Source organism: Myotis yumanensis, unplaced genomic scaffold, assembly GCF_028538775.1.
Source record: "Myotis yumanensis isolate MYYU_CA2020_CCGP unplaced genomic scaffold, mMyoYum1.0.hap1 SCAF_14, whole genome shotgun sequence".
In the NCBI taxonomy this organism is placed as follows: Eukaryota; Metazoa; Chordata; class Mammalia; order Chiroptera; family Vespertilionidae; genus Myotis; species Myotis yumanensis.
In genome coordinates this window covers 3,014,887-3,041,131 of record NW_027223765.1, presented here as the reverse complement: position 1 = coordinate 3,041,131, position 26,245 = coordinate 3,014,887, and the positions used below count along the sequence as shown (strand labels likewise).

At 57.8% G+C, this 26,245-nt stretch overlaps 1 protein-coding gene across 1 annotated transcript; it reads left to right on the top strand.

The window, feature by feature from the left end:
* Positions 1-26,245, top strand: EDEM1 (ER degradation enhancing alpha-mannosidase like protein 1). The gene is made up of 12 exons (XM_070391387.1): positions 1-544; positions 9,407-9,479; positions 12,808-12,911; positions 14,196-14,367; positions 15,423-15,606; positions 16,458-16,632; positions 18,506-18,626; positions 19,040-19,210; positions 20,039-20,112; positions 20,892-20,988; positions 21,465-21,665; positions 22,900-26,245. Exons 1-12 carry the CDS (start codon positions 33-35, stop codon positions 22,987-22,989), a joined length of 1,974 nt encoding a protein of 657 aa, XP_070247488.1. The 5' UTR covers positions 1-32; the 3' UTR covers positions 22,990-26,245.

The window sequence follows — 26,245 nt, the reverse complement described above, 5'->3', positions numbered from 1 at the left end:
GCTGGGAGGATGCCCCCGGCGCCCGCGCGACCATGCAATGGCGAGCGCTCGTCCTGGGGCTGCTGCTCCTGCGGCTCGGCCTCCACGGCGCGCTGTGGCTCGTCTTCGGGCTGGGGCCCAGCATGGGCTTCTACCAGCGCTTCCCGCTCAGCTTCGGCTTCCAGCGCCTGATGGGCCCCGACGGCCCCGCGCCGCCCGCCCCGGGACCCGCTGACCCGCCCGGGGGGCCGGCGGGGCCGTCGTGGCTGCAGCCGCCGGGACCCGGAGCGGCGGCGGCGGGGCGGCGGCGGGCTCCGCGGCGGCCCCGGCCGGGCGTGTGCGGCCCGGCTCACTGGGGCGACGTGCTGGGCGGCCGGGGCCGCGGCCCGGACGAGTACGAGCGGCGCTACAGCGGCGCCTTCCCCCCGCAGCTGCGCGCCCAGATGCGCGACCTGGCGCGGGGCATGTTCGTCTTCGGCTACGACAACTACATGGCGCACGCCTTTCCGCAGGACGAGCTCAACCCCATCGACTGCGGGGGCCGAGGGCCTGACCGCGGGGACCCGTGAGTACCCCTCCGCCCTCGGGTGCCCGGGGATGCCCGGGCGCTCGGGATCCTGGGCCGGCGCCCCGCCTCGTCGGCCGACCCCCTGGAGGCCTCCTGGACGTGGGGTGCGGGATGGGCTGGGGGCCGTCCTCCTCTTGGACTCCCCGGAAGTCAACAACTCCGGGACAGCTGTCCAGCGCAGTCCCTCTTACAGATGGGGAGACTGAGGCTCAGGGCCCGGGGGACAGTGCAGTGCCAGGCGGTGACTAGGGGGCCCCAGGCGCCCATCTCCGCCTCCTCCTCAAGATGAGCGCATAGGAACGTGAAATCCCCTGTAAACGCAGTTTCGGAACAAGCCTGTGCCTCTCAGCCCTGGCTTTTCCGTCTAAAAATGTAAAGACCCAGGAGCTGGCCGGCTGGGGGGTGGGGTGGGGGGAGAAGGACTTCTCTGGAGCCCCCAGTGCGCTGAGGCAGAGCCAGGCCACGGCCTTTCTCCTTCATGACGGGCTGCTTCCCAGGTGAGGCCGTAGGCGGGAGGAGAGGGAGAGGGACAGTCTGGCCCAGGTTTGGGTCCTGGTTCTCGGGTGAGAGGCCTTGGCGGCTGAGTTGACTGTCCCATGAATCCCCCCACGGGTGGCAGGGCCGTGGGGGGGGGGGGGGGCAGCCCTCCCCTCCCGCCAGCCTTGTTTGCGCAGGCTGAGCTCCAGGGGTCACTGCCGCTGACCTCAGAGTCCAAGAGTCCAGCTCACCCAGGAAGGACCTCGGCGGAGGGAGGGGCGTGCCTCTCGCTGACCCGGTCAGGCCAGATGGGTGCCTGCCTCCCTCTGGGTCGCTCCCTGAAGGCGGGAGTGGGGCGCTGGGCTGCTGTCCCGGGGACCACGCCCTGGGGGGCCCCTGGAGGAGGGGCCCCGTGTTTCTCCACCTGGAGAGAAGCAGCCGAGCCCAGTCCTGAGGGCCTGGAAGGGAGGTTTTTAATGGTTTGTTTATCTACACGTTCCCGTCTTGAACTTGCCGTTGGAGAGCATGATTTCAGTGACACAGGTCACATCCCAGGTGAACTTCAAAAGACGGGGCCTTCCTCAAACTGGAGGAGACCGAGGAGCTGTTTTCCTCGCCTTCCTACCAGTCTTAATACGTATAAACGTATTTTCTACCTCTCTCTCTCTCTCTCCTTTTTTTTTTTTTTAGAAGAAGTTTTATTAAATTTTGGAAAGGAATTGTTGGGTCTTTCCCGATGGTGGGAATTCATGAGTTGCCTTGCGTGACTGTCCTGGGCTTTATGCCCACGTGTTTCCTTCTGGTCCTAACTTTTCGAGAAACATTACAATCTGAAAACAGAAAGCCTAACAGCTCACCAGGTATTTTTCATTGCTCGTTCACGCCGGCTCCTGCCCACACACTTCCTTCTACGGAGCAGAAGTCAGAGTGTGGGGAGCGTGTGCTTCCTCACCAGGGCGCGTGGGATCGCAGGGAGGGGGAGAACGGTGCAGGAAGTGCCCTGCTCTCTCTCTCTCTCTCTCTCTCTCTCTCTCTCTCTCAGTTGTTTTCTCGGGTTTCCCTGTGTGGGGTGGGCCTGCGGGAACAGTGCAATGAGGACCTGGGTGGGTCACGCCGTCGGCTGGGACTCTGGTGCCAGGGAGCGAGTTGATGCCGGTTTTGTGGGTCTTCATGAACCTTAGGGACCCCCTGGAGACCTGGACCCCTCTCCAGGGAGGGGAGGCGGCCAGGGATTGGCCTGCTGGCCCCACGGTGGCTGTGGGTGGCGCAGGCCATGGTTTCGGGGCGAAATCTGCTAGCCAGGGTTTCGGTTTGAGTGTGCAGTGACAGTGGGGACCTGGAAGTCAGGTTGCTTTGGGACACGTATGCTGTTGGAAGATGGTGTCAGGAGGTGGCGTGGGTAGGGGTGTAGCTGGTAAAGGAGGTGAGAGAGCCTGGGTCCTATGGCCTGGACCCTCCAAAGAGGGCACAGAGCCCTCTGCTTCCTCCCTTCCTCTCCTTCACTCTGCCCTCCCAGGCTTCAGTATTTTCAGGAAAAGTTTAGACCCTGAGCTTTGTCCTTCTGGCTCCAAAATAATAGGGCACCTCCACACCCCAGATAAGTAACCTGTAATGCAAACCTTTCGGGAACGTTCAAAGTCACACGTCTTCCGGCGACTGTTGGCAGGTGTCTTGGGGTTCAAGTTAAAGCTGCCGCGTGGCACGGCGATCAGGATCAGACATAAAACGTCCAGAAACAAACCTCGGCGCCAAGCCTGTGTTTCCTTCATTTTTCAGTCCCATTTTCACGAGGCTTACCTGGCCATCTTGTTTGACTCATGGTAGGGCGCGCAGTTAACTGGGAGTCAGTAGAACCTGAACTCTAAAAATAGCAGGTTTCTGTCCAGCCGCAGATTGCTATGCAAAGCCGGTTCCTCTCACGTCCCCCATGTGGGTTAGAGCTTCCAAACTCAGAGTTTCTTTCTTCTTCTTCTTTTTTTTTTTTTTTAATATATCTTTATTGATTTCAGAGAGGAAGGGAGAGGGAGAGAGAAACATCAACGATGAGAGAATCATTGATTGGCTGCCTCCTGCATGTCCCCTACTGGGGATCGAGCCCGCAACCCGGGCATATGCCTTTGGCTGGAATTGAACCTGGGACCCTTCAGTCCACAGGCCGACGCTCTATCCACTGAGCCAAACTGGCTAGGGTTCTTCTTTTTAATCCTCACCTGAGGATATTTTTCCATCGATTTTTAGGGAGAGTGGAAGAGAGAGGGAAAGACAGAGAGAAATATCGATGTAAGAGAAACGCATCGATGGGTTGCCTCCTGCACGTGCCCCCAGCAGGGTCAGGTGCAGGAAGGAGCCTGCCACTGAGGTACGTGCCCTTGACTGGAATTGAACCCAGGACCCTTCAGTCCACAGGCCAATGCTCTGTCCACTGAGCCAAACTGGCTAGGGCCAAACTCAGAGTTCCTTCCAGTCCTTTGGATATTATTTCCTTGCTTCCTGTGAACAGTGATAGTCCTGGTCTTGGGCACATGACCCTTCTCTGCTTTCTCCCAACCATATTGCTATTCAAACAGAAAAAGCAAATCTCAAATTTACAAACCCCCAAACCGACTCATTCCTAGGCGCCCCTGGCTTAGCGTGGCCTCGTCTTCATTCCTCGTCCTCTCTCGGATCCTGTCCTCCCTGGGGTCAGGCCAAGTCCTCTGTGATGCCGCTGACCTGTTCGCAGGTGATTGTCCTGATTGACTAGTTCACCTTCCTCTCCCTTTGCCTGTCCCCCCGCGTGACCAAGCCCTTAAACCTGTGCCCTCTGTGCCTACACAGCACCCGGCAGATTCCTGGAGTATGTGGACAGTTTACACGTGTGTGTGAGTCTTTTCCATCTTCTCTCTTTTGGGGTGACAAGAACCTTAAACATTCACAGTGGGGTGAGCGGCACGAAGGGGAGAGTTGGATTCGGCGTCGCTGGGAAGGTGTGTGCCGCCAGCCAGCCTGGCGCTGCGGGGTGAGCTCTGGGCTTGAGGCACTGAGCGGAGTCGAGTCTGGCTGGCCGCGGGTCAGGAGCACACGGAGAACAAATCCGGGGCTTACCGACACCGCGGTTTGGCATAAACGGACTCACCGTGATTGGTGGTTTAGGCCAAGGGGGTTTTTGGTGAATCCTCACTGGCTATTTTCTCATTGGTTTTCTTTTTTTCCAGAGTGGAAGGGAAAGAGGGAAGGAGAGAGAGAGAGGAAAACATCGATGGGAGAGAGACACATCAATTGGTTGCCTGCCGCACACACCCCGACCAGGGGCGGGGATTGAACCTGCATTGCCTTGACTGAAAATCGAACCCAAGACCCTTCTGTGCGTGGGCCGTGGCTCTAACCACTGAGCAGCCCGAGGGGTGTGGAGCCCGCTGCTTCCTTCATCCCCCCAGTGTCCCCAGTGCTCTTTTTTCTATTCTGGCACATTTTGAAAGCGTGGACAGCAATTTTTTTTTCCCTTTTTTTTAAAAATTAAATCTTTAAGGTTCAGATTATTACAGTTGTTCCTCTTCCCCCCCCCCCCCCCCCGCCCCATAGCTCCCCTCCACCCGGTTCCCACCCCACCCTCTGCCCTTACCCCCCCACACTGTCCTCATCCATAGGTGTACGATTTTTGTCCAGTCTCTTCCCGCACCCCCCACACCCCTTCCCCCACCCAGAATAGTCAGTCCATCCCTTTCTATGCCCCTGATTCTATTATAATCACCAGTTTATTCTGTTCATCAGATTATTTATTCACTTGATTTTTAGATTCACTTGTTGATAGATGTGTATTTGTTGTTCATAATTTGTATCTTTATCTTTTTCTTCTTCTTCCTCTTCTTAATGGATACCTTTCAGTATTTCGTATAATACTGGTTTGGTGGTGATGAACTCCTTTAGCTTTTCCTTATCTGTGAAGCTCTTTATCTGACCTTCAATTCTGAATGATAGCTTTGCTGGATAAAGTAATCTTGGTTGTAGGTTCTTGCTATTCATCACTTTGAATATTTCTTGCCATTCCCTTCTGGCCTGCAAAGTTTCTGTTGAGAAATCAGCTGACAGTCGTATGGGTATTCCCTTGTAGGTAATTGAGTCTCTTTCTCTTGCTGCTTTTAAGATTCTCTCTTTGTCTTTTGCTCTTGGCATTTTAATTATGATGTGTCTTGGTGTGGTCCTCTTTGGATTCCTTTTGTTTGGGGTTCTCTGCGCTTCCTGGACTTGGAAGTCTATTTCTTTCACCAGGTGGGGGAAGTTTTCTGTCATTATTTCTTCAAATAGGTTTTCAATATCTTGCTGTCTCTCTTCTTCTGGCACCCCTATAATTCGGATGTTGGTACGCTTGAAGTTGTCCCAGAGGCTCCTTACACTATCTTCATATTTTTGGATTCTTTTTGCTTTTTGCTTTTCCATTTGGGTTTTTTTGCTTCTTCGTAATTCAGATCTTTGACTTGATTCTTGCGATCCTCTAGCCTGCTGTTGGAAGTCTGTATAATATTCTTTATTTCAGTCAGTGTATGCTTACTTTCTAGTTGGTCCTTTTTCACAACGTCGAGGGTCTCACTAGACTTATTGAGGATCTCATTAAATTTATCGGCAGTCTCACTGGATTTCTCGAGTGTCTCACTAAGTTTATCGGCGGTTTCTAGAAAATTGTTGAAAAACCTTATAAGTGTGGTTTTGAACTCTATATCCAGTAGTTTGCTTTCCTCCATTTCTGTCATTTGTGACCTGTTTCTTTGTCCCCACATTTTTTATGCTTCCCTGTGTTGATAGAGTGGCTTTCTCTGCTAGGTGTCCTATAGGGCCCAGTGGCTCAGCCTCCCCAATTACCTGAGGTGGAGCACCCCCTTGTGGGCTTTGTGCATAGTCTTGTTGTAGTTAAGCCTTGATTGTTGTAGGTATCACTGGGAGGAATTGACCTCCAGGCCAATTGGCTGTGAGAATCAGCTGTGTCTGCAGTGGGAGAACTTCTGTGCTGGAGACACCCTTCTGGGGCAAGACTTGCTTCAGTGGGGCTTTGGTGCTCACTGAGTCTGCCCCCTGAGTGTGTCTCTTATGGATCTGAGGAGTTGTAATTGGATGGTCCCACTCTGACCACCTGGCACACTGGCTCCTGGATCTCTAAGGAGGTGCTAATTTAGCCTCTGCCTGAGGCTACCCAGCAGGAGCCCAGCTGTGAAGGAATGCAAGCTGCTGTGGGGCCTGGGGCCAGCTGCAGTTTGTTAGGTAATTTTCAGATTACAAAGGGCCAGGCCTTTCATATGCAAAAGCCGCGCACAGCTTGGGCGGGGTGGGATCCCAGGGGATCAACAGGGCGGAGCAAGCAGCTATGGCTGCTCCTCAGTCCTGCCCTAAGAGGCCCCGCTTCTCAGTGCTTCTCAGTGTCCCGGTAATCACCGCAAGCACCTCTGAGAGAAAGCCGCCCTCGAGGTCCGACCGCTGCCAGACAGTCTAGCCTCTCCCCGTATGAGTCTGGGTCCCCAGAGACTCGCCCGGAACTGGAGTTCAGAGCAGTCAGGAGCTTGAGACTCCCTCCCGATTGAAAAAGACAAACCGTGTCCTCAGCAGCCAGTGCCTCCGTACCTCTGCACTTTACTTCGACACCGCACCTCCTCTGAGTCTCGGTATGCTTTTCTCTTTCCTTCTAGTTGTAGAATTTCCACTCAGCCAGCCTTCCTGTGGTTCTGGATGATGCCTGTTTTATCTTTTAGTTGTATTTTTTTTATATATATATATTTTATTGATTTTTCACAGAGAGGAAGGGAGAGAGATAGAGAGTTAGAAACATCGATGAGAGAGAAACATCGATCAGCTGCCTCCTGCACATCTCCTACTGGGGATGTGCCCGCAACACAGGTACATGCCCTTGACCGGAATCGAACCTGGGACCTTTCAGTCCGCAGGCTGATGCTCTATCCACTGAGCCAAACCGGTTTCGGCTTTTAGTTGTATTTTTGAAGTGGTTGTGCAAGCCAGCAATTTCCGGTGTTTACCTGTGCCGCCATCTTGGTTTTCTCGTGGACAGCAATTTGATAGAAAAGAATTAAAAGTTTGAATGAACGCCTTAGATCTCTGAGTGGACTGAGTGGCGAGCAGGGACCACCCCGGTCATTGCGAGCACGTGTTTGCACTGTAACGTGTTATTGTTCGTTGTAGTGACAGCTTGGACATTGGATCCAAAAGTATTTTAAAACTGGGTCTGGCCCTTGCTGGTGTGGCTCAGTGGATAGAACGTCGGCCTGCAGACTGAAGGGTCCCAGGTTCGATTCTGGTCAAGGGCACATGCCCAGGTTGTGGGCTGGATCCCCAGTGGGGGGCGTGCAGGAGGCAGCCAATCAATGATTCTCTCATCATTGATGTTTCTATCTCTCTCTCCCTCTCCCTTTTTCTCTGAAATCAATAAAAAATAAAACTGGGCCCGTTTTAGTTTAGCCTGGGAGGAAAGGCACAATAAGACCTGGGACGGTGGGCAGTGATGGGCATGGGAGGGCCTTCCACGCTGCTCGGGTGGCCAGGGAGGTCCGTAGGACTCGCTAGCTGGATGCCATGGGGAGAGGGACCGTTTCTGAGGGGGTGGGTGGCTGGAGGCCTCTCGGTTTCCGAGCAGCAGAGCCGTGTGGCTCAGCATCGACGCCCAACAGTCTGGGTCGGCAGGCTGCACCTGAGCATGTCCCTGCCTGCCTTGACCTCCACCTTTGCACACGTGTGCCTCTCGGAGGCATGCCCTCGAGGGGCTTGCTGTAACCCGGCTCCCATCTGCGGAGGACCGTCTGCGATCCTGGACGTTCACAGAGAGCGTGGACGCAGCGGGAGCAGGCAGCAGCGTCCCTCGGCCGTGTGGCGTCTGGTTCGTGGCTTGTGAGGGACGAGATGGCCCGGTGCCTAGACAGCCTTCTGCACAAGCTCTGGCCGGGCGGCTCAGGTGGTGGGAGCATCGTCCTGTGCACCAAAAGGTTGAGGGTTCGATTCCCAGTCAGGGCACATACCTAGGGTACAGGTTCGATCCCCTGTTGAAGTTTGTACAGGAGACAACCATCTCTCTCTCCCTTTCTCTCTCAAATCAATGGAAACATGTCCTTGGGTGAGGATTTAGATAAGTAGATAGGAGGAAGGTAAATAGAGATAAGACAAGGGCCTGAAGCCTTGCTGTGCGGTCTGTCCTAGGTTAAGTGGCAGAACAGGTCAGGCACAGCAGCGGGGGCTTGAGACTAGTGGGCGTGGTGAGCGGCCTCCTGCTTCAGGTCAGCCCCGTCGCGTGTCCCAGGAGGAGGGAACCTGGTCTGGGGTTGATGGGAGACGCCAGGACACCAGTGACGATGAGACTGGGCTCTCACTCTGGTGCTTAAACAGTCGCCGGTTTCCCCCCTGGATTCCATCTTTTCCAGCTTCTGCGGTTCCTCTCTGGGTTGGGGGGATGGGACAGAATCCCTGAGCCCAGACCTTGTCCAGCTGCCCTGAGACAGCGCTGTTTCCCCCTCCCTGCCCTCCGGGTGCACGCACTGCTGTCCCTGCCATAGCCTGTTATGCAGAACTGCCCTCCTGCCCAGCGGCCTCAGCCTCCCTGCAGCCCTGACGCTGGGTCTCCAGGTGGTTTCAGAAAGGGGAGCGGGCGTGGCTCCGTGGCTGAGCATCGACCTAGGAACCAGAAGGTCAGGGTTCGATTCCTGGTCAGGGCACATGCCCGGGTTGTGGGCTCAGTCCCCAGTAGGGGGCGTGCAGGAGGCAGCTGATCGGTGACTCTCTCATCATTGATGTTTCTCTCTCTCTCCCTCTCCCTTCCTCTCTGAAGTCAATAAAAATATTTTTAAAAAAAAACCAGAAAGGGGAGCGGTGTTGAGGGGGGCAGGGGTGTGTTGCACAAGTGATGCAGCTCCTGCCCTGGTCGTGCCACAGCCATTCTCAGCCTCCATGGAGGCAACAGGGCTTTGGGGTGAGTGTGGGTGAAGCACGGCATGAAGTTCGTGTGTTCCCCGAACCCAGGACGCTGAGATGCTGGCTGCGTTGGGGGGTCGCTCCTCTCTGGGTGTGGCCGGCTGGGGGGGCGGACTTCCCAGCTAGAGGCTGGGGTCCGGTCATGGGGCAGGGCTCCCCCTCTCTGCTCCTAAGGATCTCAAGCCAGAGCTACTTGAAGCTGAAACGGCACCCGAGACGGCAGGTGCCTGGGCGCCGTCCCTGACTCCCGCTGGGGACTCCCTCCTCCATGTGTCAGCGATGCGGCTGTTCTGGGCCGGCCTGTGAGGGAGCGAGGCCTCCGCACGGACCCGCCCTGAATAGTCCCAGGTCCACAAGCGTGGCCAGCAGGTCTCACGGCTGATGGGTGTTGGGTTTACTGCCCTTCTTTCTCCTGTAACACAGGCGCCTTTGTTTCTCTCTCAGCTCCAACCTGAACATCAATGACGTCCTGGGCAATTACTCGCTGACGCTCGTGGACGCGCTGGACACGCTGGCAGTAAGTACCGGCCTCGCTGTGCTTTTAATTCATCAAGAGGTTTTGGGGGTGTTACCCCTAGCTCCCCGCCAGGATGGGGATTCCAGGAAGCCTGATACTCACCATATATTCCCAGCTTTCATACTCTTTCATAATTGTTGTTTCTGTTTTTAATATATTTGTATTGATTTCAGAGAGGAAGGGAGAGAGAGAGATAGAAACATCAATGATGAGAGAGAATCATGGATCGGCTGCCTCCTGCACGCCCCCTACTGGGTGTGCAACCAGAGCAGGTGCCCTGACCGGGAATTGAATCGTGACCTCCTGGGTCATAGGTTGGTGCTCAGCCACGGAGCCACACCACCCAGGCCTTAACTGTTTTTTCTTTTCATGGCCTTGACGCCCAGAGCAAGAAAAGTATTGCAGGTGAAATGAGGGAAAATGTGATGATTTGGGGGGAACCTATTTTTCTCCCAGTTTCTCACTATTTTATTGCCTCCAAGAGTCAAAAGAGCATTTCGTTAGTGCCCATAGTGACCGCAACCTTCACAGCAGGAAAAAGGAGGTTTCAGGAGGAAAAGATGCCCGCTGAGGGCTGGTCAGTCCCTGACCCTGTGCGGCCTTGAGCCCAGGCCTCTGCCATGGCCTGTCCTCGCTGCCCGTGCTCTGGACAGACCCACGGGCTCCCCTCGTGCTGCCTGTGTCCCCCATTGACCGGGAACAGGAGGCCTTTGACCGGCTGCAGGGCAGGTGGGGCGTGAGCTCTGTGGCAGGTGCTCATTGCCAGGCTCCCAGCCTCTGCCACCTGGTGCGGCTCCCAGGGGACGGCTCCGATCTATCCCTGCGTGTCCAGCAAGCCTTCGCCCTTAGCACACTCCTCCTGTGGTCTGAGCTTGTGAGCGGGTGAAGCATGGGGAGTGAGTTGTGCAATGCTGGCGAGGTTTGCATCAGCGCCGGCCAGCGCGTTGCTCGAAGGAGAGGTGCCAGCACGGCCGTCTAATGGGGGAGCCGGGGTGGAGCTGCCCGGCTGGGGCCGCAAGCACTTGTCTCCCAGGATCTCCTCCTGCATCTGTGACCCCACCCCCTTGCCCGCCATCGCCCACCCCGTGTGCCCAGACCAGTCCGTTCAGCCCTCGGAGGACTGACCTGTCGAAGATAACAGGCTGACTCAGCCACAAGTGTTGCTTAACAAAGTCCCAGGACGCCTGCGCAGCTGTGGAAGCCCCGCCCGCGCCCTGCGTGCCTCCATCCCCCGCCGTTCAGGGCCTTCTCCTTGTCATTCACCGCACTCTCCACGTCTAGAGCAAGTGTGTGTGCAAAAGTGACTTTCTGCTGCGCCAGCCTTTCCCAGCACAGACTCCAAGGGCATCCTCTTTGAACGTGGAAGTCTGTCCCCAGTGAACTTGCGGAAGTCTGCACGTCGGTCCCAGGGCTGGGAGCCATAGCGCACGCCGGCATCTTAGAGGCGCTGATAAGTCCCGCAGTCCGGACCCGTCTTCCTCCCCCGGCCAGACCAGCCGGAGAGAGGGCCTCGGACCTGCTGGCTGATCTGACTGCAGTGGCCAGTGACCGTCGCCACTTCCTTCTTTACCTTCCCCTTGACCTGAGATCAGACCAGCAACTGCAGGTGCCAACAGATAGAGGTGCTGCCCAACATCTGGAAGGAAGCAGGCCTCTGTGGTTTCCATTGTACAACATCCGGTCTTTGCTGGGCTTTTGCTTCTGTTGAGGTTTCCTCTCTGCTAACATGTCAGAGAGGCTCCCACAGATGTGCTGCTGGGCCCTGGGAGACAGGATCTCCTGGCCGGGCCGGCCGAAGGCAGCCGCAGCGCGATGGTGCCATCTTTTACAAAGAAAGAGCGTGCGGGCCAGAGCCGAGCCGCCTGTACGCGCGCTGCCTGTGGCAGGGAGGGACAGCGAGGGGCAGAGGCCCGCAGACCGGGGGATGCTCGGGAATCAGGCACCTGAAAAATGTGTCTCAGAGACGGTTTGTGTTGTTTTTCGTGTGTGTGTCCTTACGATGTCATCACAGTTCCAGGATTGTCATAAACATTTTTTATATATATTTTTATTGATTTCAGAGAGAAAGGGAGAGAGAGAGAGACATCAATGATGAGAGAATCATTGATCAGCTGCCTCCTGCACGCCCCCTACTGGGAATCAAGCCCGAAACCTGGGCATGTCCCCTTGACTAGAATCAAACCCGGGGGGGACCCTTCAGTCTGCTCTATCCACTGAGCCAAACCAGCGAGGGCTGTCGTAAACTTTTGAACAGCATGAAGGCATTTCATTTCTGATTAATCTAAGAAGTTTTGTGCCCAGTTAGCACTTCGCATGGAGAGAGCAGTTTGGTGTGACGTCATGCCCACGCATCCAATAGGGATCGGGGTTCTAGGCCTTTTTAAAAATATGTTTTTATTGATTATAGAGAAAGGGGAAGGGAGAGGGAGAGAGAGATAGAAACCTCAGTGAGAGAGAAACATTGACTGGCTGCCTCCCGCACGCCCCCTACTGGGGATCAAGCCCCCACCCGGGTATGTGCCCTGACCAGGAATCAAAAGCAACCTCTTGGTTCATGGATGGAGCTCAACCACTGAGCCACGCCGGCCGGGCTAGGGTATGTTTTTATTTATTTATTTATTTTTAAAATATATTTTATTGTTTTTTTTACAGAGAGAAAGGGAGAGGGACAGAGAGTTAGAAACATCGATGAGAGAGAAACATCGATCAGCTGCCTCCTGCACACCCCCCACCGGGGATGTGCCCGCAACCAAGGCACATGCCCTTGACCGTAATCGAACCTGCGACCCTTGAGTCTGCAGGCTGACGCTCTATCCACTGAGCCAAACCGGTCAGGGCCTAGGGTATCTTTTTAAAGGGACCGAGCTGATTGTCTCTTGTGTTTTGTTTGTTTTGAATGTCACTGGACTTGTGCTTTGCTCCAAAAGATAACACTTGTATTTCTCCACGCACGTAAACAACCGTGTCGCAAGCCTCTGTCGTTTCTGGGTGTTTGGGTGCCAGGCTCCCAGCTCCGAGCTGGCCATGTGTTTGAGGAGCAAGAGGGAAGGTCGCAGTTTCGTTTCTTACGTTTGGGGGTGGGTGTTTCCTCGTTCCCGGGATTCGGGAACTCTGATACCTGAGTGAGGGGAAGGGCGAGGGAGGGGCTGATGGCGTCCGAGGAACGATGCTCAGTGTTACTGTTTGCAGACGTGATTGCTGAGTTGGAGGCGGGGGCTGGCCAGGTGTCCTCGGAGATGCCCCCAGAGCTCACTGGGTTTCACCAGGTGCAGCGGGGGAGGGTGTGGCCCCGCCCCTGGGTCCTTCAGCCCCGCCCCCTCTGTTACAGATCATGGGAAATTCATCTGAGTTCCAGAAGGCAGTCAAGTTGGTAATCAACACCGTGTCATTTGACAAAGATTCCACCGTGCAAGTCTTCGAGGCCACCATCAGGTAAGACAGCACGTGCAATGCCGGCGGGCTGCCTCTGTGTGGGAACCACTCCCGCAAGGTCCTCCGGCCTCGAGATCGGGGCAGAGGCCACGGAGGCCGCGTGGCGCCCTGGCCATTTACCCCTTCAGTCTTGATGTTTCAGAGTAACTGCATTTTGGACTGACCAGAAAGACACGCGCGTTGATGGAGGTGTGAGGGGGGTCCCTCTCAGGCGGGTCTGGGCTCGCTTCCTTCCCTGGCGGTGTCCTGGGAAACCCCTGGGAATTTCTGAAGGAAATGAGCGCCCCATCTCCGCTGCCACCACGGAGGGAGGAGCCCTGCTGACCATCTGGGTGTGGCTCCTCCTCGCGTTTGTGTCACTAGCACGGTGGCGCATGTTCTGTACCCAGTTTTGTATCTTGCCTGTTTAGCTCGATATATTATGACTATTTTTCTATGTCGTTTAAACTTTTTTTAAAATATATTTTTATTGATTTCAGAGAGGAAGGGAGAGGGAGAGAGAGATGGAAACATCAATGATAAGAGAGAATCACTGATCGGCTGCCTCCTGCACACACACACACACACACACACACACACACACCCCCGCCGCTGGGGATGGAGCCCACAACCCGGGCATGTGCCCTGACAGGGAATCGAACTGTGACCTCCTGGTTCCTAGGTCTATGCTCAACCACTGAGCCACGCCGGCCAGGCTCATTTAAACTTTTTGAAATTGTATTACTGCATAATATTCCAGAGGTCACATTAAAATTGTGAAAGCGTTCATTCTGAAGAAAAGTCACAGTCCACTTCAGATCCCTGGAGGGGACACAGCTCTCACCTGGCCTCCTTCCTCGCCTCCTTGGACGGGTTGGAGAATAATTCATCGTTGCTCGGCTGCCAGAGCAAAAGATTTCGTCTGTGCTGTGCTGCCGGTTCTGTTTCTTAGGAGCCACGTGCTCCCCCAAGTGAGGGGAGCCAGCGTGATGTCTTAGCATAAAGGTCGTGTCGGCCTGAGAGCCATTCGATCGCGCCCCGCCCCCGGCTGAGGCGGTGGGATGACAGACCTCGGCGGTTACTTCCCGTGGCCTCATCCCCGGGACCCCCGGATGAAGGCCCCGTTACTCCCTTTCAGTAAAAGTGGTGAACTAGGAGCAGGCGGTTCTTATCGGCTGGGAAGAGCCTCAGGAGGCCCGAGTCCGCCCCCCGAGCCCAGTCAGGTTTCAGGCTCTGTCTCTCGAACGGGTTGTGCGCGTTCACAGCCAACGTGACGCTGCCGTTTCTGTGTCCTCCTGTCACCAGGGTTCTGGGCAGCCTCCTGTCTGCCCACCGGATAATCACGGACTCCAAGCAGCCCTTCGGCGACATGACCATCAAGGACTACGACAACGAGCTGCTGCACATGGCGCACGACCTGGCCGTGCGGCTCCTGCCGGCCTTTGAAAACACCAAGACGGGAATTCCCTATCCCCGGGTAGGCAGGCCGGCTCCCGCCGGCTCCCTGAATGGAAATCTCTGTTAGCAACGTATTTGGGGGGAGGAGAGGGGCTGACATACAAGGGACAGCTGTGTCTTTGAGAGAATCGGCCCTAAATACGATGTAGACGTTTTTCCATTCTTCTGGCATTTACTGAGCACCTACTGTGTACCGGGCGTACAGCACATACCTGCCGTAATCCTCCTCCTCTGGACGGAGCTATATTCCTGGCTCAGCATTGTCCCTCCACGGGTGGGGTCCATACCCCCGGCTACAAGCCGTGTGGGGTGTGTCTTCATTTCCCCTGGGGTCCATCTCCCCGAGACCCTCCCGCGGCTGCTGTAGGAGCTGGTGACTGTCATGTGACCGCTCCCCACGGTTGCTTCCCCGTGAAGCCTGCACAGACAGCACATTTGCTGCTGGTTTAAATGCAAGGCCTGGAGTGAGAGTCCACCCCTGCGGGTCTGATTCCCCGAGCCCACGACTCCCCTGGGACTTGAGTCACCGCTTGGGCCCCCGGCAGGGAGTGGCCAGGCCCTGGCGCCACGGTGACAGAGCCGTCTGTCCCGCCTCACTGGCTCCTTCTCCCCAGTCTGAGCAGGAGTGAGCTCCGAGAGCTCCCGCAGACCAGTAAGTGACTGCACAGCGGCCTAGTCTCCCGCACCAGCCTCTCCTTTGTGTCTTTGCTGATCCCGGCCAGGCAGGAGGCGGAGGCGGCGAGCTGACTCACCGCAATTCAGTCTTGGGGCGGGGCCTCGCCTGCTGGCCCTGCGGGTTCCTTGAGTTTTGCCACAACCCCCCCCTTTTTTTTAAGACTTTTATTGATTTCAGAGAGGAAGGGAGAGGGAGAGAGACAGAAACATCAAAGATGAGAGAGAATCACCGGCTGGCTGCCCCCTGCACTCCCCACACCAGGAAATGAGCCTGCACCCCAGGCATGTGCAACCCAGGAATCGAACTGTGACCTCTTGATTCATAGGTCAACGCTCAACCACTGAGCGACGTAACCTGGGCACCACGAACCTCTGTCTCTTCCCATCTCCCATCCGCAGGTGAACCTGAAGACGGGCGTCCCCCCCGACAGCAATAACGAGACCTGCACGGCCGGCGCCGGGTCCCTGCTGGTGGAGTTCGGGATGCTGAGCCGGCTGCTGGGGGACTCCACGTTCGAGTGGGTGGCCCGCCGTGCGGTGAAGGCCCTGTGGAGCCTCCGGAGCAGCGGCACCGGGCTGCTAGGTGTGTGCGCCTTCTCAGCCATGGGGCTGTGCACCTGGGCCCCGACCCTCCCCTTCTCAGCCATGGGGCTGTGCACCTGGACCCCGACCCTCCCCTTCTCCAGCCATGGGGCTGTGCACCTGGGCCCCGTCCCTCCCCTTCTCCAGCCATGGGGCTGTGCACCTGGACCCCGACCCTCCCCTTCTCCAGCCATGGGGCTGTGCACCTGGGCCCCGTCCCTCCCCTTCTCCAGCCATGGGGCTGTGCACCTGGGCCCCGTCCCTCCCCTTCTCCAGCCATGGGGCTGTGCACCTGGGCCCCGACCCTCCCCTTCTCCAGCCATGGGGCTGTGCACCTGGACCCCGTCCCTCCCCTTCTCAGCCATGGGGCTGTGCACCTGGACCCCGTCCCTCCCCTTCTCAGCCATGGGGCTGTGCACCTGGGCCCCGACCTTCCCCTTCTCAGCCATGGGGCTGTGCACCTGGGCCCCGACCTTCCCCTTCTCAGCCATGGGGCTGCGCACCTGGGCCCCGACCCTCCCTCTTCTCTGGGGCTCCCTCCTCTCCTCCGCTTGGACCATTGAATCTGAAAAGTGACCACTCGGCGATCGGCCCTCGGTGTCTGCCCCGCCCAGTGTCCTCCTGGGACTTTGTTTAGAGGACGGTTGTGAGGTTCGATGGGAAAAGCAAATAACACCGTTTCCACCGTGTTGGCGTCAGCGGTCAGGCTCCTGCTGCCAAGCTGCCTTGGGACTGAGGACAGTTTGAGGGCCCAGCTCCCCGTCCTTCTCCTGCCGGGGGTGCTCAGTGCAGGGGCCCCAGAGGGTCTGCCCCCACCAGCGGGAGCCTGACCCACTCCGTTCGTTCCCACAGGCAACGTTGTCAACATTCAGACGGGCCACTGGGTGGGGAAGCAGAGCGGCCTGGGCGCGGGCCTGGACTCCTTCTACGAGTACCTCCTCAAGTCCTACATCCTCTTTGGGGAGAAGGAGGACCTGGACATGTTCAACGCCGCCTACCACAGCATCCAGAGCTACCTGCGCAGGGGGTACGTCCCCGCCGCGCCTGCTGCCTGGGCGCCGGGCAGCACAGCCCATCCCGGTGCAGAGTCCCAGGCCCGGTTGGCCTCTGCGCCTTGTCGAGGCCGGTCAAGCTGGACAGTCCCCTTCCAGGTGCACACGGTGGCCAGAGCCGCTGGCTGTCGGCTGGAGGTCTCGGCAACTCGGGCCTCTTGTAAGCGGCTCCTGGCAGCTTCCCTCGGAGAGAGAGACCATGTGCTTTCGTGACCTAATCTCAGAGTGACAGACCGGCACTGCCTGCGTCTGACCGCACGGCCGGCCGGGTAGTGGGAAGGGCCACCCAGGGCGGCTCAGGGAGGCAGGGCCGGGACCGTCGGAGCCTGGCTGCCAGGAGCGCCACAGCCTGCGTCCCACAGCTCTCAGGAGATGGCTGTTGTGCAGGGCGGTCGCCGAGTCACTGGACCCTCTACTTGCCAGAGAGTTGCTAGGGTTGGCCTTGCCCCTGCTGAGAGCCAGGGCGTGGCCGCAGCCCTCCCGCTGCCGGGCTAAACCTGCCTCCTCTGCTGCCTCTCAGCTGTGCATCCAGGTGGCGGCTGCCTGGCCTCTCCCCTGACGTCACTGATGTCTCTCGCTCGGGGCGCCCGCCTGGACCCGTCCCCACAGTGGCTGCCGTGGGAGCCACCGCGAGTGCTGTCCCACCAACAGGCTGTTTGGCTGGAGCTCGGCCACTTTCACTTTTTTGGGGAGGGGGCAGTTTTTATTGATTTTTAGAGAGGGAGGGAGGGAGAGAAACATTGATGTGAGAGAGGTACATCCATCCGTTGCCTCTTGCATGTGCCCCAACTGGGAATCGAACCCTCAACCTTCCGGTACAAGGAACGATTCTCCAACCCACTGAGCCACACCAGCCGGGCACCGTTTTTACTTTTTAAAGCCCCAAATGGGCCGAAACCGGTTTGGCTCAGTGGATAGAGCGTCGGCTTGCGGACTGAAGGGTCCCGGGTTCGATTCCGGTCAAGGGCATGTACCTGGGTTGCGGGCATATCCCCAGTGGGAGATGTGCAGGAGGCAGCTGATCGATGTTTCTCTCTCATTGATGTTTCTAGCTCTATCTCTCTCCCTTCCTCTCTCTAAAAAATCAATAAAATATATTTTTAAAAAAATAAAAAATAAAAATAAATAAATAAAGCCCCAAACGGAACTGAGGAGCCGGCCCTTGGGGCCTGACCAGGGAAGAGACGCCGTTTATGCAGAAGTGGCCAGGCCTCCCACGCAGGTCACACCCCACGCAGACCTGCTGTGCGCCCCGTGCCCTGCGTGGCCTGTCCTCACGGTGCATGTCCCAGTGCTTCCTGCAGAGGCTGTGAGCCGGGCTGCTCCGCGGCCGAGTTCCGACCTCATGCTCATTCAGGTGTTACCTGTGAGGCGCTAGTATCGCGGGAGAGGCAGGGCCTTAAAGAGGGGTAGGATGTATTTGATGACTTTTTTTTTTAATATATTTTTATTGATTTCAGAGAGGAAGGGTGAAGGAGAGAGAAAGAGAAACATCAATGATGAGAGAGAATCATTGATTGGCTGCCTCCTGCCTGCCCCCTATTGGGGATCAAACCCCCACAACCAGGGCATGTGCCCTTGACCAGAATTGAACCTGGGACCTTTCAGTCCGCAGGCCAACACTCTACCCACTGGGCCAAACCAGCTAGGGCTGAAAGCCAGTTTTTAGAATTTTTGTACAAATGACCAAAGCCATTGAGTTGGCCAGGAAAAGGTGAGATAAATAAAATTCTAAAAAAGGGGGGGTAGGAGGAAGGTTCTTGCCGACGCCATTGAAGTGGAACTCGGGCCGCAGGGGGATGAGCCCACCTCTCACCGTCCTCTCACCCTGCCCTCTGTTCGCCGCAGCCGGGAAGCCTGCAACGAGGGCGAAGGGGACCCCCCGCTGTACGTCAACGTGGACATGTTCAGCGGGCGGCTGATGAACACGTGGATGGACTCGCTGCAGGCCTTCTTCCCGGGGCTGCAGGTACCGCCGCCCTCCCTGACACGCACGTGGGGGCGCTGGTCCTCCTTCCTACGGCCGCGGGCTCCCCGGCTCCTTCAGATTCAGGGGGGCAATGGCAGGATGTGTCTCGGTGGTTCTTTCTGTTGGCGGAGTTAGTTCCACAATGTTGGACGGAGCCACGGATAAGCGGGAAGCTGTGTCCGAAAAGTGGCCCAGTGTCCTGTTTGGGTGGCCCCTCGGCTGTCTTGTCTGTGATCACAGCGAAGCCCTGGCCGGTGCCGTGCCCGTCCTCCTGGCACTGATGCCCTGAGGGAGGCCTCTCCTGCTCTGGGTGCTACTTTGGGGTTGTCTCCAGCCCAGGGTGGATATGGGTGGGGGAGGGAAAGCCAGAGCCACGGGCCAGCATCCTAGCCCGGCGGCCGGTGCCTCCGCAGGTCCTGATAGGAGACGTGGAAGATGCCATCTGCCTGCACGCCTTCTACTACGCCATCTGGAAGCGCTACGGGGCGCTCCCCGAGCGGTACAACTGGCAGCTGCAGGCCCCCGACGTCTTCTTCTACCCGCTGCGGCCGGAGCTGGTGGAGTCCACCTACCTCCTCTACCAGGTGCGGGGCTGGTCTCAGTGCCGGGGCGCCTGGGGGCCTGGTTCTCGGGGAACCCCTGCTGGTTGGTGTGGGCTCTCTTGTCCTGCCGTTCTGACAGTGACCTGTCCAGGTGTCTACTGTCAAGGTCACTCGTGGTTCCACAGGGCGGGGACGGCTTGCGGGTTCAATCCCCGGCCTGGTCAGGGCAGGAGTGGGAGGGAGACAACCGGTCCATGTGTCTCTCATGTCGGTGCTTCTCTCCCTCTCTCTCTTCCCCTCCCTCCCTTCACTCTCTCTAAAAAAAAATTAAAAAAACAAAAAGAAAACTATTCTCAGATGAGGATAAAAAAAAGATGACCCCCAACTGTGGAACCACTCGAGGGGAAGTCTCACCTTCCCAGCGAACCCTTCCCTGAGGGGCCTTCTCGGGCTGAGCTGGGGCGGTTGGAGGGCCGAGAGCAGCCTGCGTGGGGGGCCTCACGAGGCTGTGGGGACCGGGCAAGCTCCTGCTCCCTGTGCCCAAGGCACCGGCTTCTGGAGAGTTCTGCGGCAGGTGGACACTGGCTTGCTCTCAGAGATGGCGCTGGAGCGAGGCCGGGCGTGTGGCTCAGGAAGGCGGGCGGAGAGCGGCCCTGCCCGGAGCGGCGGTCTCCCCCTTAGCCAGGCCGTGGGACCGACATGAGCTGACACTTAGCCCTGGACGCTGTGACCCTCAGGGGCCAGGCCCTGCGCCCTCCTCTGGCCGTGACTCATCACCAGACACCGGCAGCCGCGACACTTGCTGCGGTCCGTGATGCCGCCGTGGCACGCCCACGTCCTGGGCCGTGGCTCACGCTCTCTCCTCTCCAGGCGACCAAGAACCCCTTCTACCTCCACGTGGGCATGGACATCCTGCAGAGTCTGGAGAAGTACACGAAAGTCAAGTGAGTTTCCCAGCTCCCCCCGCCTGCTGTCGGAATCGGGGCCCTGGGAGTTGTGCTGGAAACAGGTTCTCTCGCAGGTTCACGTAGAGGGCAGGTCACTGCTCTTGATTTTGTAGGGAAGCTGTTTCCTTTCTGTCAGCACCTGTCCATTCTAGGGGGTGGCTTCCTATTTCTTCACTGTTCTTGTCCGTGAGGCGCTGGCAGGCTGTATTCTTTTTAAGTAACTCTTTCCCCTATTTCACACGTAAAGCATACACTGTTACTCTCCCTGGAGTGCCCACGTGCAGAGCAGAGCACAGTCTTTAAGCCTGTGTGCTCATGGTCTTTATGTATTCACATGTAACGTGTGTGTATGTATGTATTATGTAAAAAAAGCTATTTCCATTTTGTGACCCACTTTTGTACCTAGCAGTGGGTCCTGAGTATTTTTTATAAATTCCTGTCTTAGACTTTCCAAATGATACGTCGGTTCTATAAATATTAGGATGAAAATGTTAATCAGTCCTGAATTCGTCCCAGCCACTTCTCGATGTCACGTATGCTCTCGGCACACCTGCCAGGACCCGCCTCCGTCGCCCCCACTAACCTGGCGATTCGGCCGCCAAATCCATTTTTAAATGAATGTGCAGACGGGCTCGGCTAAGGCGGGCAGCGCTGGAGCCGGGCGGAACCTGTTTGCCGTGGGCATGTGCTGAGGGGCTGGTGGTTCCGTGACTAGACTCCCGCTGCTTGGTGAGCGCGCACCCGAGGGAGCAGCAGGGCTGGTGGCTGTTTTGCAGGTGTGGGTACGCCACGCTGCACCACGTCATCGACAAGTCCAAGGAGGACCGGATGGAGAGCTTCTTCCTCAGCGAGACCTGCAAGTACCTGTACCTGGTACGTGCTGGGGGCTCCCCCAGGAGAGAACGGGGCCTGTGGGGCTGGCCTCTGACGGTGTGACCGTGACCACAGGCACATGCTCATGTGTGTGCAGAGGCAGATGTCTGCACCGGAGGGACCGCGGGGAGCATAGCCCCCCAGGCATCTGCCATGTGAGAGGTGCAGACAATTCTGGGGCTCCAGCCCGAGAATGGGGAGCACATGGGTTCATCCAAGGGTTCCGCGCACGGCCCAGGTTTGGGCCTTTGTCCTAGGCCTTGTGACTTGCCCGGGGGCGGGGGGGGGGGGACATCTGAGGTCAAGCAGAAGTGGTGACTCAGACTCGCAGCCGGGCTGGGACCACGGACCCTTCCCAGCCGCTTGTCCCTGGAAAGCGCGGCAGGCAGCTCCCCCCGCCCTCCCCCCCCCGGGGGCTGGGCGCCCCTGAGGTCCAACCTGCCCGTTACCAATCGTGTCTCCTTCTCTCCCTCCAGCTGTTTGATGAGGAGAACCCGGTGCACAAGTCCGGCACCAGGTACATGTTCACCACCGAGGGGCACGTGGTGTCCGTGGACAGGCACCTGCGGGAGGCGCCGTGGAAGGAGTTCTTCCCTGACGAGCGCGGGCGCGCAGCCGGGTCCTCTCTGCGCAGGCCGGCGGCTCCCGACCTGAAAGTCATCAACTCCAGCTCCAACGTGAGTTGCTTTTCGGGGGGGTCGTTCTGCATGTGGACGGAGAGAAAACACCCCTAATTCTCAGACCGGGTTGACTGAGGTTCACAGAGGCGGTTCGCAGGGGCCGTCAGGGCACGGGAGCGGTGGAGCGGTGCAATGGGCAGACGCTCATGTAATAGACCTCATTCCGTCACGCAGCGCTGGATGGGGGCCGATCGAGGGGCCCCGGTTCTAGATAGGTCATGGCTGGTGGGGAGACCGGCTCCTCCCCAGGAACTTGAGGAGGGGACAGCCACAGAGCTGTCAAAACACAGAGGAGAAGGGAGCCACCTGCCGGAGAAAGCCCGGAGGGCTTCCCGGAGGAGCTGGCTTTTCAGTAGGTCCCGGAGGGGGAGGAGGCCTTACAGGGAGGATGCTCAGGCAGAAGGAAGCGGGGGTGCGGGGGTGGATGCCTGGACCAGTGAGTCCCAGTGGGGACGTGTTCCTTGGGGAAGAGCCTGTGATGGTGCATGTGGGAACTGCTTCCAGACAACATGTTTGGTTCCCGAACTCTCCTTCAAGGGGAGGGAGGAGGTCTCCAATTACACGCAGAGAAGCACTTGTGCGCATTTAGGTTCCGGCTGTGGAGAGAGGAGCTGTAAACGCAGAGGAGCCACAGGATTCCCAGAGAGCTTTTTCCGCAGTTCTGGGTGGAGTGGGACCTGGGATGCCGCTCGGAGTCCCGGCCACTGCGCACGTGCGTGGACCTCAGCCTCCCGGGGTCCCCGCCTGTGCCCCTGGGAGGCGAGGCGCTCCACTGCCCCAGTGCTCCCAGCCGGGGTGCCCGTTCCTCCAGGGACAGTGGCCATGTCTGGGGGTGGGGCCGGGTCATCTCGTGGCAGAGGCCAGGGATACTGCCAGCTCCTGCGTCACACGGGACGCTTGACCTGTCGGCAGAGCCGGCCAAGAGGCCAGGTCAGTTCATCCACCCCATTTCCTGAGGCTCAGCACATGGAGGTTTTTTTTTTAATATTTTTTTATTGATATTAGAGAGGATGGGAGAGGGAGGGAGAGACAGAAACATCAATGATGGGAGAGAATCATTGGTTGCCTGTCCCCCTTCCTGGGGATCAAGCCCCTAACCCGGGTATGTGCCCTGACCTGGAATTGAACTGTGACCTCCTGGTTCATAGGTCAACACTCAACCACTGAGCCACACTGGCCGGGTCAACACATGGATTTTTAACTTGAAATTCCCATGGTCCCATTTCTCTAGTGCAACCGCGTGCCCGACGAGCGGAGGTACTCCCTGCCCCTGAAGAGCGTCTACATGCGCCAGATTGACCAGATGGTCGGCCTGATTTGACCTGCGCTGGCTGCTCTGTGGGCCCCGCTGAGCCCGACCAAACACCGCGTCCGGGCCACGCCTGGCCACACCCGGCCCCGCGCGAGGTGGAGGCGTGAGGTGGAGGCCGGAGTCTGGCCGACCAAGTGCCGCAGCAGTTCTGTCCGGCTCCTCGCCCACATCCATAGAGTCCTGCTTCCTTTAGTGTTTCTCTTCTGTTCAATAAAATGCCCTGTTTTCTCACGGATGTAATTTGAAGTGAGAAGGTGCATAGGAGTTGGCCTCGTAGGACCTGCTGATGCCGCTCAGCACAGTGGACGGATCTTCGTGGCTCAGGACGGTGGGACCCAGCGTCTCCTCTCCTCGCCGGGCTCACCAGACGCAGTGTTGCCGCCTCCGTCAGCGACCGTGGATGGAATCCCGTGCAAAGGGCCTGCGGTCCCCGGGGCCTCCCTATTTATTGCCTTTTGTCATCCTTTCTCTCGTTGGGTAACTGGGCTCTCCCCGGTGCCGCCCGTGATTTTGGGTCACTTGGGGGAGAAGCCATCCAGCTACCCGTTTGCACCCCCGGGAACCTTCGCAGTGTTACCGTTCTGAGCTTACAGGGAGCCGTCCCCTGGCGGTGAGTCACGCTGTGAGCTTAGCAGGGAGATCTTCCGGATGTTTTACTTTTCTTCTCCTCGGAACTGACCTGAGGAGCTGCGTGGTTCCAGAACCAGGTGCCTTTAGGGGAGAGAAACATACCTAAGACTGTCTGTGCTTCCGTCTGCCTCCTGGTCACTAACCGAGGACGCTCAGCTCTGACTGTGTTTCGTTTCTGTTTCCTGTGTCTCGTGCCAAGTAACTGAGTCAGGGAGGGCGACGCTCCCGCTGAGGCTGGGTCAGTGCCTTATGGGTTTCGGGTTGGGCCGAGCGGCGTGTCTCAGCTGCCGCTGTGGCTTGAACAGGCGTGTTTTGTGTGGCCACGTGGGGGGTGGGGGGCGTTAGGGAGATTCTGCAAGTGTCCTGGCCAGTCCTTGCCTTTCCACCTGGTCTCCTCAGCTTCCTGACGGGAGCCTCTGCGGAAACGCCTTCTCTCTCTTTCCTTTTTCTCCTTGTTTCCTCGTTCTCGGCCAGAACGAGCGCCCCTCTGAACCTGCTGAGTGACGTGCAGAGAGGGGTGCAAACCCCACCTGCTTCCGTGTAACCTCGGGTGGAGCTGAGCCGGTAGGAAGGGTGGGGAGTCCTGTCGCTTTCACCCCCCCATCACGTGGCCCTGCACGCACTTCCGATTCGTTCATTTCTGTCTTAAAACGAGAAGCCAGCACAGCACAGGCCACTGGTTGCACCCTCCACCCAAGGGGACATGTTATTCCTTCTCGAAAACGCGTGTCACTGTCTTAAACGACGTGCAATTCCTCTTCGAGGCTTTTTAAAAGGGGGTTTTTCAGTAATAGATGTGTCACCTCCATCTTTTAAACGTTTACTATGCAAATTGTTTTAAAGTGAAAGAACCAAATGCTTCTGTTCTACCTTTTCCTCTTCATCTCAGAAGCATTCTGTGCATCGACGTTGTCTCAGCTACTGAATAGGAAGTTACCTTGGAGGGTCGTATAGATTTTAAATGTTCTCATGGACTCGGTGAACCCCAGCGTCCCATGTTAGATGCACAGGCAGGCCGAGCGCGTCCTTCCCCGGCGCCCCCCCCCCCCTCCCCATGCCTTCTCCCGGGATAAGTCCAGCGACTCTTCAGTACCCGTTTGGGACAATGGGTCACATTAGGCAAGAAAGCGGGTCCCCGAGCGGCCGTGTGTTTTCTCTCTCATTGCTGCCTGGCCCCCCACACCCGGCTCGGGGACAGCCCTGCAGCTGCTGGGGCCTTCCTTCCTCTCATATGGGGAAGGGGCCCCGCCCGAGTGCCACAGAGGCCCCGGGGCCTCCAGGGACCCGAGAAGTGCCCTGTATTGCACCTCGCACCCTCTGTTTCCGGGCCCTGGCTCGTCCTGGGTGAGCGGGTGGCGGCACAGCAGTCCCAGCTTGCGTGCCGGGTGGTCTGTGGGGCTGGTGCCCGCGGCTGCCCTTGGAGCCTCGGGCACACCTGCAGGTCTGCGGCTGTTCTGAGGGGCGGTTCGGGCAGGGAGGCTGAGTGGGCAGTACCAGAGATGCCCTCGCTGGCTTTGCCCCCGGCGCCCGGGCTGGGCCCGTCACCCCCGGGAACAGCTGCGCACCTGCCACGCTCGCGGTCCGAGTGACGCTGGTGTCTGATCTGCTTGGTGGGCGTGAGGAGCAGGGTTTGGGAGAACCTGCCTCCCGGTTCAGCCTGGCTCAGGGCGGCCTCACTGCTGTAGAGGATGTGACGGGAACCCCACTTCCTGGAACGAGGTGACAGGAAGTGCTGCCAGCCCAGCTGTGCCGCCTCAGAGGCCCGCTTGTCACCTCTTCCTGCAGGTCGCCCAGCGCGTCCCTGCAGCCTGCCCTGCACAGTCGCCCGGCCCGTGCGAGCTCCCAGCGCCTCTGTGTGCGCACGGCCGGGTCTGCAGGTGACCGGGGACAGTCCCGGGCCTGCGGGGCAGGTGCTGGTGCACAGTCGGGGGCCTGAGCCTGATGCCCCCTCTGCCCGAGCACTTGCCCCAGCTCATTACTGATTGATCGCAGGCTCGCACCACCTTCCTTCCTCCCGGCGCACCGAGGCGCTTTCTCTCTGACGCTGGCTGCCCGGCAGGTGCGGTCCCCCTGAGTGGCTGATGGCGCCCGTGTGAAACCTCGTCTTCCCTCTCCTGTCCCCCACCCGCCCAGCCTGGCCTCTCCTGCAGACAGGGCCGGGCTTCTGTGAAAGGGGCAGCGGGCGGGCGGGGCTGGAGGGCTCAGGGCTCCTTCCCCTGAACGTGGCTGCAAGGCTGGTTCGGTTCCTGTGGACCCTCCTGTCCCGTCCCCCCCCCTCCCCTTCCTCAGGCAGAGAAATCGTTTTAAAGGTATTTGTTGTTGTTTTAGTAGCAGAACCCAAGCTGCATTTTTATTTATTGTGCCCAAGAAACGTAAATCTGGTTTTTAAAAAGAAACTAGCGCTGGGGAGTGGGAACCTCTGGACACACGAGCGCTTCTCTCTGTGACGTGCAATAGGCTTCGCTGGCGGCGGTTCCGTCTGACCTGTAAATAAGAGATGTATTTACGTGAAAAGGGAGCTTTTTTGTAAAAGGACCAAATGTTCTTTTATAAATGTACTGAGACTTATCTTGCTCTTTGAAATTTATTAGGATTTTTATGAGCCGTTTTTTATTAAAAGATTCGCTTTTTTGGA

Bases quoted from the DNA above. Each gene is read 5' to 3' on its own strand.
- EDEM1 (XM_070391387.1), top strand. From the start codon at position 33: ATGCAATGGCGAGCGCTCGTCCTGGGGCTGCTGCTCCTGCGGCTCGGC. The intron at 15,607-16,457 runs GTGTGTGCGCCT...TCGTTCCCACAG, and splicing joins CAGCGGCACCGGGCTGCTAG to GCAACGTTGTCAACATTCAG. The intron at 20,113-20,891 runs GTGAGTTTCCCA...GCTGTTTTGCAG, and splicing joins GAGAAGTACACGAAAGTCAA to GTGTGGGTACGCCACGCTGC.